Source organism: Vanellus vanellus, assembly GCF_965231255.1.
Source record: "Vanellus vanellus genome assembly, chromosome: 2".
Taxonomy (NCBI): Eukaryota; Metazoa; Chordata; class Aves; order Charadriiformes; family Charadriidae; genus Vanellus; species Vanellus vanellus.
This window is the reverse complement of record NC_138906.1, coordinates 118,888,546-118,901,914: the sequence shown is the minus strand read 5'-3', so window position 1 is coordinate 118,901,914 and position 13,369 is coordinate 118,888,546. Positions and strand designations below refer to the sequence as shown.

General features: G+C 39.5%; 1 protein-coding gene across 1 annotated transcript; it reads right to left on the bottom strand.

Annotated features, from left to right (window-relative positions):
• Positions 1 to 630: 630 nt before the first annotated feature.
• RIOK3 (RIO kinase 3) lies at positions 631 to 12,025 on the bottom strand. Its single transcript, XM_082479531.1, has 13 exons — positions 11,913 to 12,025; positions 10,848 to 10,969; positions 9,867 to 10,012; positions 9,637 to 9,741; positions 8,994 to 9,103; positions 8,134 to 8,277; positions 7,093 to 7,220; positions 5,894 to 6,079; positions 5,260 to 5,419; positions 4,163 to 4,243; positions 3,985 to 4,074; positions 3,514 to 3,621; positions 631 to 2,035 (listed from the first exon to the last, which is right to left on the bottom strand). The coding sequence occupies exons 1-13, from the start codon at positions 11,976 to 11,978 to the stop codon at positions 1,934 to 1,936; spliced, it is 1,548 nt and encodes a 515-aa protein (XP_082335657.1). The 5' UTR covers positions 11,979 to 12,025; the 3' UTR covers positions 631 to 1,933.
• Positions 12,026 to 13,369: the final 1,344 nt, after the last annotated feature.

Genomic DNA, 13,369 nt, shown 5'->3' with positions numbered 1-13,369 from the left:
TCAAAAAACACCCTCCCCTCTCTTCCCCTCACTTGATGCAGATCTCTTTAACAATCAACATCTTTCCTTGACAAACACATTGTAAGACATTAGCAACTGCTTTGAGGTAATTATTTCCGTAAGAAACATTAGAGTATTGAAACTTGCAATAAACCTAGCACAGGACTAGGCTTTTCTTTTTAAAAGCCTTCTCCTCTGAATGCTTTGAGGAAGATGTGGTTGTATTTGACAACAGCAGCTTTCAGTCTTCCTGAAGGAGTTAGATAACTGCAGCACCTCCCTTCGCAGTACCTACTCCGTTCTTTCCCCAACATTGTTATTTTGGGCAATGGCTTCACTGAGCAATTAGGAATACACTTAAGTCTCCAAAAGATGTAAGTTCCTTTATTTCAAAAGTAAGGGGTAAGTGAAGACAACTGTCTAATTTAGAAAAGGGAAGAGGATCCAAATACTGGGATGAAACTGGCAAAAACTTCAAGGTTGTTTACTGTCTATGTAATACGCACCATAACAGTCATTTTTCTGTTGTTTTAATAAATTAGTATAGTCCTTCCCTAACACTGCTTTAGTGCAGCACTAAGGATCAATGAAGGCTTGTACGAAGCAAAGAACCACGCAAGAGTACCACCACAAGATCTTGAGTTTTTACTTCACCACCATCTTTCCAACAACAAAAAAAATTAAAAAAAAAAAATCATCACTTTCACAGCACACTGTGAGAATGTCACATGTACCAACACTATAATATTCTGCTTGATAAAGAGCAGCATCAGAAACAGCAATCAGTTAAAATTAAGTTGATCAGAATTTCCCAATTCCAAGCCATCCCACTAGATCAGCTCATTTTTAAATGTGTTGTTTTGGAGAGAAACATTCCTAGATTTTTAGAACTTGCTAAAATAAAAAGACTGACATTAAGAATAAAAGCATGAGAAAAAGACAAATTTGAGTTTTCTTTTTGCACTTGTAAGCAAAAAGCTTCATTTAAAAATAACAATGACTGCTATTTAGTTTTCACAGTCTGCAATTATCTTTGGGGTAAGAATATTTGTTGCTTTACCCAGAATTTCCATTTAAAGACAGGATTATTATAGAGATTTATTTATTTGGGTTTTTCTTGCACTGAGTTCTTGGAACCATTTGTATATTAAGAGTGAAGACATCTGAACTTACGCTTTGTTATGCAACTTGGATGCAGCTCTCAGGATTTTCTGGCATATCACCAAAGTCGTCCTCTGCTGGTTGGATTAAAATCTGTTTCTCATATAGTACCCAATTATGTTTACAGAGATAGAGCCACATTCCGTGTACTTCAAATGAAAGGGTCCAGACTTTTGCATATATAAAGACATTGCTTTGTTAATTTAAACATTTTCATGTGATTGCAGCGCATAGTTTGGCTTTCCATTTTGCCCTTGGTGAAGAAGGATGAAAGGTTCACTGACATTGTGTCCATACACAATTTTTAATTAGTTTTTCAAGTAGCAATAGGGAAAAAAGAGGGATTCTCCTAGTGTGCTTTCCCACTAAATACTTTAGATGATCTAGATGATTTTTAATGAAAAAAAAAAAAAAACACAAACTAAAACATATAAGCTCTGAATCATGCAAAATACGACCCCCTCAGCTACATTAGTCTAACATAACTGGGCAATTGGTGAAGTTGTCAGACCATCCAAAGAGGTAGTGACAGTCCATTCTCACAGTGCCAGCCTGAAGTGTGGGCTAAGTTAAAAAAAAAAAAAAAAAAAAAAAGAAAAACCAAACCAAAAACCAAACCACTGAGGCACCACCATACGCTCGCTGTTTTCCTTTTTGGTATTCCCAGTCAACCACTCTCCCTTGACATTGGTAGTTGACGTTAACCACTGCACCAACATAGTCAGAAGCAGTAAATTTGTGTTTCGTTTTGTTAGTAGCTCTGCACACAGTGCTATTCATCATATATAGGTGGGTCTCCATCACCTGAAAACATTGCCAGTTTCTTTCCATGATTCTGCACGTGATCTTCGTTCATCTTCTCCAAAGCTTCAATCTAGAGAGCCAAAAATAAATCCATGCTGAAATCACAAAACCACACCTCCACCAGCATGTTTCTAAAGGGTGTTAAAAGGTTGCTTCAGATGACTGATCAGGCATGTACAATATTCATATTTCAACGATTCACTCACATGTGTGGGACAATATACTTTGGAAGTACAGCTTGAAACATTTGTTCTCAGCAAACTAGTGAAAGGAGTGCTCCTTTCAAGTTTCATGCTGTATAACTGAAATGTATGAGTTGCAGGGAGGACTGGATGATTCTAAAGACTTCAGCTGTATTCCCCAGAGCACAGAAGTGTCCCTTTCTCCAACTCTGAACACCTCTACTGTAACTCAGCAAGTCCATCAGCATTGCAGAAATTCCAAGTAATACTAAGATTAAAAATCCACTGCAATCGCTTTTAATGGTGAAAGTTGAAGACAGTTATACTTAAATGTTTTGTGCAATCAATGTAACACTATGGTAGCTTATTATCTTCAGATTGTTATGTTTGGGTTACTTCCTCTTTTACACTGGGGGAGATAATTTTCGTTTCTAGAGACTAAAGTCAAAATCTGAAGTTTAAGGATGGGCTGCTCAAATTCACCTACATGTAGACAGCAATGTAAGCCTTTCCCATAATACTTAACAGCAAAAAAGATGATGTAAAACAACAACAAAACCCACGCCCCACACCAACGCTCACAATACAGCCAGTGAGGGAATTGGTTTTTGCTTAACTGATACATAAGGATCTCTGAAAAGTGACATTGTGTTCCCTTTATGCCTCTTCCTCAGTTTGAGGACCTATCCCAGGAGTTAACTAGTTTCAAGCTCCCACCTACTACATGCTGGACTAGCATAAACCTACACTGTCATTGGAGATTTGGTAGAATTGCCATGTAACCCTTACTTTAATTAGTAAATATGGGATGTTTGACAACTTATTTTTATAAATGTCTGGTATCAGGATGCACATCTTGATGAGTTAGAGCTAAAATTTGAAAATTAGAAGCCAAAGGTGACTAAAGATTCCTAGTCCACATTTCTATTAGTGTGATTTTTAGGCTTGAAATTTGAAAATGCTAGCCTAAACTTTAAGTTCCAGTAAATTAAAATCTAAAACACGAAAAATAAGTAGTAGAACAATTACTATTTTTCACCCAGCTTTCCATTCTCTGCACATCCTTTAACATATGTAAGGAAAGACAACAAAGCTAGCTTAACACTGAAAGAAGCAACCATATGCAACATGAAGCCTTTTATACTTGGAAACAGGAAGATCAAGAAAGGGAGTAGAGAGCTCCGTCAAGCTCAGTTTCAGAAAACGTTTTTACTATGTTGAAATTATCAAGTTTGAAAAAAGATGCAGAACGATATATGAAATTATACACGCACACACTAATCATACAAACTAAACTTGGAAAGTTAACGTATTACAATAGCTACTAGCTAACAAATTAAAGTGTTAGACACAGAGAAAGCTATACCTCTGCTTGGAAGTCTACTTCATTGTCAGCTGTAATATTAAAACCTGAGACAGCATTGAAGAGTTCACGCTCATTAAGTGCTTCTGCTACACCTGCTTTCTGGAAGAACTAATCAAGATAAAAAGCATACATTAAACACTTCACTACACAAAACAAAACACTCCTCTTCCTTCCCCAAGTTACAATTACAATATTTAGTCAAAGTGACATTTTTGCTTTTGTTGACTTACAGATAAAAATAACTGAAAGAAGTTTTAAATTCCAGCAGTACCATTTTATTCTTCCACACTTTTTTCCACTTTTGGAGAACACCACCATCAGTATGGACAATACATAAGAGTGATCTTACACGTAGGTGGTGGTGATCAATTTTTACAGAGCTGTATTGGTTGATTTTTAGTTAGCTCTGAATTGATTTTATCTTTGAAAACATTCAGCATAACAGAGGATTGTCAAATGAAGTGGTCCTACCTGTGAAACATTCCTACAGTCTCTGAACAAAAACTCAAGTCCATGAGGATGGGTTGGCTCCACAGACTGACTGACATCAATAAGCCAGACCTGTAGTCAGAGAGAGACAGCAATTCACTTTGTATTAACATTTCACATTAGATGAAACCTTTCCTCCCCACATTAAGAATAAGCTTACCTTCCCATCATGCCAAAGCATGTTGTATTCACTCAGATCTGCATGGACCAGGTTGCACTCCTTATACAACTGTTGCATCATCTGCAAGAAACCAAATTAATGAATGAATTAAGTATGCTATATTCCAAATAAATATTGTTTGCATAACTATAACAAAAAAAACTTTCCCCAATCACCCACCCGGTTTACATAATTTTTTTCCAAGTCTTCAATGAAGTTTCATACACAGAATCGCAGTTTTGGTAAACTGCCAGCAAACTAAGCTTTTATCACTGAGCTTAGCTTTGGCAAGTCAGAAGAATCAGTCTGGTAAACTCATGTCAGCTCTGCCAACCAGTCCAAGTGCATGAGACAGATAAAGATGTTCGCTAAATATACCTGTCATTCTCACCCCTATCACACGAGAAAGTCGTCTCACAGTTTTAGATACTGAATCCTAACTAGTATGCATATTCACTTAAAACATGGTTGTGTTGCTCTACTGGTCTCAAGATTTGAGGCACAGAACATTTGTGTTATGAAGCTGCTAGGTTGGTTGGTTGTGTTTTGTTGCATTGTTTGGGTTTTTTTAATGTCTACAGGAAGCTAATAGCAAGTGGACAGTTAACAGGTACATGTTTGAACCAATTGCAGTAGAGTATCCACCATGCAATATTCTAATTCATTCACCGATTTCTAGATTTGTTAAAAAGGGGAATGAAGGGGGATTATCCACTGGAGAGGGCTTAAGCATTGTAAGTTAAGTATTTGGTGAGCTCAGAAAAACTTCAGAGAACTTTCTAAACCACATACTGCTTCTGTAAAAGCACGATTACTTGCTCACAATTCCTCTGCTGCTAAATTTTTGTTTATCATCAAGTTCCAGCATATTTTCTACTCAGATTAAGATTCAACTTATTGTATTTTTTTTTTTAGTGCATAATTTCTTGTTTGTTCTAAGTCACACATTAAACAGCAGCAAAATAAGCCTTTGGACTCCGTATCTTGAAAGTGATGCAAGCATCCTGAAAAGTAAATAAATGCTGATTTGTCCTTTAAGTTATTCCCCTAAAAGAAAACACAACCCAGAATTGGAGGAGAAATCAGCATTGTCTTACATTAAGAATCTGATAGTAGGCCTTTTTCATATCTTCACTACTAAGTGTTACATCCTTTAGTTTAGGAGCTGGGACTTGATCCTGGCCAATGAAAGACATAACCAAGACGTGTTTCTTAAGGATAACCACTTGAGGACAAGGAATTCCTGCATTTTGCATTCTGTGGATCAGAAAATAGATACCAATTAACAAAACAAAACCTCCAAATGCCTACAGTTCTAGTTCCTGCTTGCTCATTTCCAATCTTAGAGCTGTGTGTGAGAAACTTGATCCAGAGTCAAAAGTCTTCGACAATAGCCCAAATCAAAAACTGAATAAAAATATGTATTTCACATAGGAAAATTCAGATCTTAAAGTCATAAGTAGGTCTAAAACCACTGAAAACTAATTACTTTTACAGCTTGCCCCTGTTAACTTCACAGGCTTATAAATTCTTCAGCCAAATCCCTGAAGATGCTGACAATTCATTAAACTGTAAGAAACCAGAGGCTTATTCAATCTGTGTCAGGTTGTATATTATTTAGCCTAAAAAGCAAATCTAAACTTCCACCCAAACATAGTGTATCTTTCTTAAATAGAGAATAGGAAAACAACAGTCATTTGGCAACTATCCTTTTTATTTTTTCTGCATTACCTTGTTAAGTTATGCATTTCTTTCTCAGCCCACATACGAATAATCTTTCGTGGATTCAATTTACTGAAGCGGTCTTTAAATCTGTAGTCATCCTTAATGTATTTGTCACGGTTCTTGAATTCATTAAGAGTTGTTTTAAACACTTTGATGGCACATTCTGGAGGTATAACTTTATCTTCAGTTGCACTTCTCGTGGGAAAAGTAAAAAATATAAGAGTTAACTATTCACCTCTTTACAAGTAAATGGATGGGTTTAGGTTTTTTATAACATTGCAAGACACTGATTTTTAAATATAAGGGAGAAGATCTGATTTTCTATAAAATTTGGAAGCCAATTCAAGTTAATGCATGTACATGCTAATGGATGCACTTGCTTCAACAAATTACAAGTGAAAAAGTCTTGCATTAAAACAATAACGGTACTATCACAATATTTTGTTAAGCACCACAAAGATATCGCCCATTGAGTAATACTAAGCAAAAGAACACTCCTGAACATCATTCAAGCAAAGGTCAACTGAAAAAAAAAAAAAAAAAAAAAAGAGAAAGAGAAAGCACATCTTTTCTCCTCACCCTCAACTGACTTCTCTCTTGATGTGTTTAAATAGGCTACCTGTACTTGGGTTTTATTAGTTCTTTCTTACTTCACTTTAAACTAGCGGTGTTTCAATGCACTACAATCACTAACATACTACAATCCTTCCAGCATGGTAGTCTTTAAAACTGTACTGTTGCATGACTTGCAAATTGAACAGCATCCCAACACTATTCTCAAGGTAAACTAAAAAGTAACAAACAGCACCTCCACTGAACTGCACAGATGGAGCTGATAATACAGCGATCTGTACGGAAAGACAATCTTCAGGTAGACTGTGCTCAATATGACAGCTCTGTAGTCCGGGGCAGGTCAATGGAAAGAGTTCCCCAAAATCTCAATACCTCTTTATTTATTTTTTTTTAAAGGAGTACACGTTTTTCCATAGAAAGCTACAGTGGATTCGTCCCCATTCACTAAATGGTCCCCCAGACCCCAGAAGGATAGTGGGTTGTTTTTTTTTTTTTTTTTTTTTTTTTACTTTAAGTTTGGTACCATATGGTTTTCAGGTTTTATTATTATCTGCATATACGTGAATACAAACTTTAAGTCTTGGGAATCTCTGGTACTTAAAGCTACTGTCAGTAACAAACAATATACTTACTTTCCTCCATATGCATGAAAAACAACGGATTCTTTTCCTGTGCTGATGCAGCCTGTTATGGTCTCCAGCATCCCAGCATTGACCATCTTGTACAGAAGTAAACGTGTTTTAGGATCCACTGCTTTCTCCTACAGGCAAGAAATGAATACTCAGTTCTTAAAAATAATTCTTTGCTTTACACTGAGTTTAGAGTATGTATATACCGCAAGTATTCATTCAACTAGGTGGAAAGAATAATGTATTAAGAGCATTCTCTCAACTGATAGGAAAAAAAAAAAAAACAACCAAACAACACAAACACAAAACCACACACAACACAAACCAAACAAACAGATGAAGCAAAGCCAAACTGTGCTCCAGTACAGTCATATTAAGATTTCATACCCTCAGGTACCTTATCAGCTGTATTTTACATGATATTTTGCCAAGAACATAAAGTACAGACTGTGGCTCAAGAGCACTTTCTACAGTGTTTTAAATAAGTCTTTACAAATCATTAATCAAAATATCCCAAATATTATACTCCTTTTATATCAGTAATAATAAAATAAAGCAAAACACCCAAATTTGAAGAAGTCCACAGCAGGAATTACCAGAGGCCCTGCTCTAAACTCACCCATACATAAGCATACGAACTGACTTCCTAAGTTAAGGCACCTCATCTTCCTGAAACTTGCAAAGACGACAGATATTTGGAGCCACATGGTTCAACTGCAGAGGATTAGTCCTCTGGATGGTTTCTATGAATAATTTCTAGGTGGTTTATTCATTGTAGCTGATTAAGAGACAAGTTTAGGAAGACAAAGAGGAAAAAAAATGGAAGCTGCTTGCTTTTATTTTTATACGGCTCTCAGTAATGCAGCTCAAATAAAGACAGTCTTTTTTCCAGTAGGAGCTGGCTGATACCGTCTCCTTCAGCAATGTTAACACAATATTGCTTAACTGTTTTACTAAAAATTGAATGTTTCAAGAAATTACCAAAACAGCGTTCAGCTGTTACGCAAGATAACAAGTATACAGAGAGACTTTATTAAAACATACAGCAGTGGAGTGCTCCTTCTTTTCATGGAGCCTTGCACTTCGACGTTCCTCAGAGTACGCGTGTTGCTTTAAGGCATTGAAGACTTGATTTGACAGCTTTAAGTCCATCCCGATTCCATCCCCAACTTGGAATTCAGGTGCAAACTACAAGTAGAAATAACAGAAATTTAAGCATTACTCCTAGCAGACACCAAAAGTTGGCACAAGCAGAAGTTTCTCATTCTGATTTGCAAAAACCACCTAGGGTGGATTAGGACCTATGCGAAACCCACTTTGTGTAATGTTGTCGCTATGTTAAAAAAAACATATTGCTGTAAACTCTAGCACTTAAGTTCTGCCCAAATTGATACAAGATTACCTAACATCCTGTCAAAATAGCACTTGCAGCATTTCCTTATTTGCAGAAGTTACCAGCTACATTAAAGAAAACAGAAGGTATGTACTATGGATAAACAGACTGAAAAGCTCTATGTCAAACAATTGACTTACTCATAAGTTACACGGCTCATCAGGCAAAATGAATTAAAAAAAAAAAAAAAGAGTAGGTTACACAACAGCTGTGCTTTTCAAAAATAGCCTTGGTATTTTATTTGCCTGTGTACCAAACTTGCTGATAGTGTTGTTTTGTCAAAACAGTTCTGTGCAAATTCTTGAATCATGGTCATTAACAAACCATTATTAAACAAGAAACCCGCACAACTCAAACTGCCAATTTGAATAACTAATCCAGACATATTTTTTTTCCATCAGATGAAAGCAATGCAATCAGCACCGTATACAGTAGCACAGATGGACAAGCATTAGTTCTTTGGTTGAATTACAGCATTCCAGTTTTACACACAAAATAAGTTTTCACTTACATTTTCCATGCGAGCAGTGTTCTTTCTTCCACATACCACTTCATCATGTTTAGTAGTAATATCTTTTCCTTTTCCTATAAAGCCCTTTCTCGGTGTTGTAGTAGGTTTATCTGCCAACGGTGAGAAAAATAAATCTAACTTCACATCTAAACAAACATAACTAATGCTCATAAAGGTTCCACAATGCCCACAAGTGTAACCTCATTTTATCTATTAAACAGAATAAAATACTTCAATTGTATGATCTTAATGCAGTCTTCTCTTACCCTAAACATGACAACTTCTTTTGCTATGTTATTTCTGTCTTGTCTGGGTTGTCAGACACACTTTTGGCGTGTTAAAGACAGGAATATTCAATACCATGTGCAGATGCCACTAGCCAAACGTAGATGACATATGCATATCCCACAATACTTTCCACGTACAATAGTTATTTTACCAGATTCAGCCACCAAAGCCAATATACCAGCAGACAGAAGCCAGAAGTTTCCCACCCAGCTTCCTGCATAACACCTCCCAATTAGGTGACCTGTTTTTACATACAACGGGTATGTCTCCTTACATTCAAAAAACCTAATTTAACTATGTCATATTCTTAGGTCTACTAACCAAAGAAATTGTATTGTTTAAAACTGCCACATACCTGCTCTGTAAGGATCATGACGGGTATCCTGCCAATCAACCTCATCCTCTGAGCTGTCACTGTCATAGGGATGGACCTTCCGATAATTTTCGAAGGATATGGAGACTTGAGAAACAAAACAAATAAGTCTGTGATTATTAGGGATTTGCTACTTTCTCACAGCTCTGTCAACTTAAGCAGAGTGCCAAGAATAACTCCGAAGCAAAAAATATTTCTTCGGATGAGGGTACCTTTGCTATCTCCATTGATCTTCTTCTCTTCACGCCGAAGCTGTGCATCATATTCCCTGTCAAATTCCATCTGCAGCATCTGAGCTAGCATTAGGTCACTAGAAGTGTCAATATTTTCTCCTGTAATAAACGGTCCTTCAGCAACGCTATGTAAAATGAAAACAGAAGTTTAAAAAATTAAACATAATAATCTAAATAGAAACACCACTTCATGCCATTTCATCACTTTATACAAAAGACCTCATGCAGGCCTGCATGGAAACTAACAGATCTCAACTGTCTGCCCCCCACCGCCAAGCCAACACTAAATATTAATAGAGCATGACTTCATTTCTCTTTTCTACTCCTTTATAATGCAAATAGTACTTAAACTTTTACTTGTTTACCATTCTGTAAGAAGAACTAGGCTCTAGTTTTAAGATGCCTTTCATGAAAGGCAAAGAAGGCATACAGGTGCATGTGTACATATATTTTTATAAATAAATAAATAAAAATTAAAACCAAAACAAAACAGTATTGCTTTGCTCTGCTTTACCAAAAAGACCACAGGCAAAATTTGTATGACTTTAGCACTAGTAAGCTCTTGGCCTATGTTTAGAGCTTAAGTATGAGGAAGATACAGGTGATACACCTGACAGTTCTAGAAATAACGTACAGTTAATAAGAGTTTCTAAAAGGGAAGAAAAAAAAAATTCTGACAACTTTTCTCAAAACGTAGCTTACATACTGGCTTAATGCACCCAAAACAATGCAAAGAAAATATAAAGAAAGAAGGGCAGGCAACAGAGAAAAGAATCTAAGGAACATTTTTAACTGGGGAAGCCATCTTCACAAAAAAAACCACAGAAGAAGCAGAGTTAGGAGATAATAGGCAAAGCATTTCCTATATTGCTACTTCTTAAGCACACTGTAAGAAAACGCACAAGAGATAGAAGATGGCTTCACAACTATGGAGATCACTAATCCAGGATTTAAACTTACGCAACCACTTCAGGAAAAGCAGCATTTTCCTCTTCCAGCTGCAGCTCTTTTGCCAGCTGTTCACTCATTACGTCAGCAAGGGAACATGATATTGATGTTGTGCTGGGGGCTCCCCACGGACACTGTAAATAAATATTTTCTTCAAGTCAGGGAGAAATGCAGTGGCAACACAATAATCAGGATAATTAGCAAACACTGGCTCTAGAATAAGCTCATGTAATCTTATAAGAGCTTGTCTTCTACAGATACGTAGGGAATTACGATGAACTAAAGTACAGAAAACACCTCAAGGAGTAGTTTCATAAACTCAATAGGAAGAGCTGTGATTGAAAGGATGTTCACAGTCACTTACTAATGGGAGGCAAGGGGGGGAGAAGCCAGTTTGTCAGTACCTTCTGAAGACAGGGGCAAAGACTTCCCAGAAAGTTTGCTTACAAGTGTACAAACAGACTATGTGAAACTTCTCTTGGAGTAACACAATATTAATGGCTTATGCACAGCTTCCTCTCCCGCTTCTAGAGCCCTGGAAGGACCGTCATCATAAACATCTCCTCAAAAACGCAGAAACACACACACAACTTTGCCTGGAGAGGCCGGGGGGGGGGGGGGGGGGGGGGGTCAGGTGGTGGTGGCGTTGGGGAATGCTGAATCCAACCAAGCTGTGACTCACTCCCAAACTCACTCAGATCCAAGCCCCTGCTCACCAGCGGAGCTTGGAGAGAAGCCACTCGTTTATCAGCGCCTCAACAGCAACCTCTCTGCACCTCATTGCTAGCGGCAAGCGAACCACGCCGTACACCCGTCCAGCGCCGCTCACCGCTCCTCACTCCGGCAGCGCAGCCAAGCGCCCCCTTTGCCAAATAACTGTTGCCTTGTTGACACCGCTCCACAGCGCCCACTCGACAGCCTCAGCCCCGCTCAGAGGGAGGCGGGCGGAAAGTAGAGCAGTAGCAGGGCCCAGCCGCCGCCGTTAAGGCCCGGCGCGGCGGGCCCGCCGCGCCGGGCCTTAACGGCGGCGGCTGGGCCCATGTCGTCGTTGTCCCCCCGGCCCGGCCCGCCCCTCACCTTGCTCTGCCAGGCGGTACTCGGGCCGGCTTCGGGGGGAGCGGCGGCGACTCCTACCGGGTCCATCTGCGCATACAAAGGGCCGAGCGACAGGGCGAGAGCGGTGGTGGCGGCGGTGGGATCTCTCCTCAGGGCAGCGACGCTCCGAATGCCAAAACTTCCGGGTTCTCCTCCCCTTCTCTCTCAGCGTCACCTGCCGGCAGGCTCCCGATTGGCCGGCGGCGCGGGGCCTCACCCGCCTTTCCGGTGATGTCAGCGTTGGGCGGTCGGTGGGGTCGCGGAGTGGAGGCCGGAGCTTCTCTGGGGAGGGCGGGAGGTTGCCCGCCCGCCCGCCTACTCGCCCGCACCCCGGGGGCTAATGGCTGTCGCGGGGGGGCGAGGGTGATGGCGGCCGGGCCGATGGCGGGGAACCGTGCTGACGGCAAACCTAGTAGGATGACGTCGGATAGGTGACGTTTGCTTTTATCTAAGGAACTACCCGAGAGAAGGGTAAAAAAATCCCAACCAACAACCCACCCCATAAGCAAACAAATGGATGTGATCCCGATCCCATAACTCACTGTAAAGACAAAATTAAATACTTCATATGTGATCTTATCCCTAAATGAGGTTTTTCTCACCCGGTGCGCAAGAGCCAATCAACACACCCAGTCGTGATACTTGGGTTTATTGCAATTCTGCAGAATTGGGTGCCCAGCGTTTACCACCAGCCAGCACGGCTCAAACCGCCCAATATTTAGAGCGACAAAATACAGCTGGATGATCAATAATGATTCATTCGGTGCTGCTATACATACTATACATATGCATCTCAGCTCATGTTTAAACCATTTGGGGAGGTTAGCTGATTAGCACACTCATTATGCACAGAGGGGTGTATTTTAGCATTATAATTCCCCAAGGTTAGTTTGGGCGACACTCTTGGCTGAAATTTGGTCCAGAAGTTACGTTTTTTGTTATCTTACCTCTAAGTCTGTAACTGCAAAAGAACACATAAGACACATTGTTTTTTTTTCACATCCTGTTCAATGTTAGGTACACACCTTGAGGCCCCAACCATGTCCCAACCAAAACTTCTTGCTAAACTTTTAAAGTTTCTCTTTAGACCTCAATCTGACACCTGTTACACCTCAATTTTGCATGTAATGTTTATCTGGAAAATAGTACTGCAATTAAAATGCCTTATTTCCAGGACAGGGATGGTGTTTCGCTACAACACAGTCGCTGTCTGACATCTGCTTGAGCAAGTTTCCTAGCAGGAAGGAAGCCTAGAAACCTCCTCAGGCCTGGGTCACCACCAGCGATCAGAGGTTGTCTGCAAACACAGACAGATGTGCTGTCACAGCTGCTGTTGATAACCAGAAAACTGGCCTCATGAAGCTGGAGGGCTCCGGGTGCGGGAGGAGTGGTAAGGGGTCGTACCGCTCCTGCGGCATCCCCTGGCCTGCTTGGGGTAA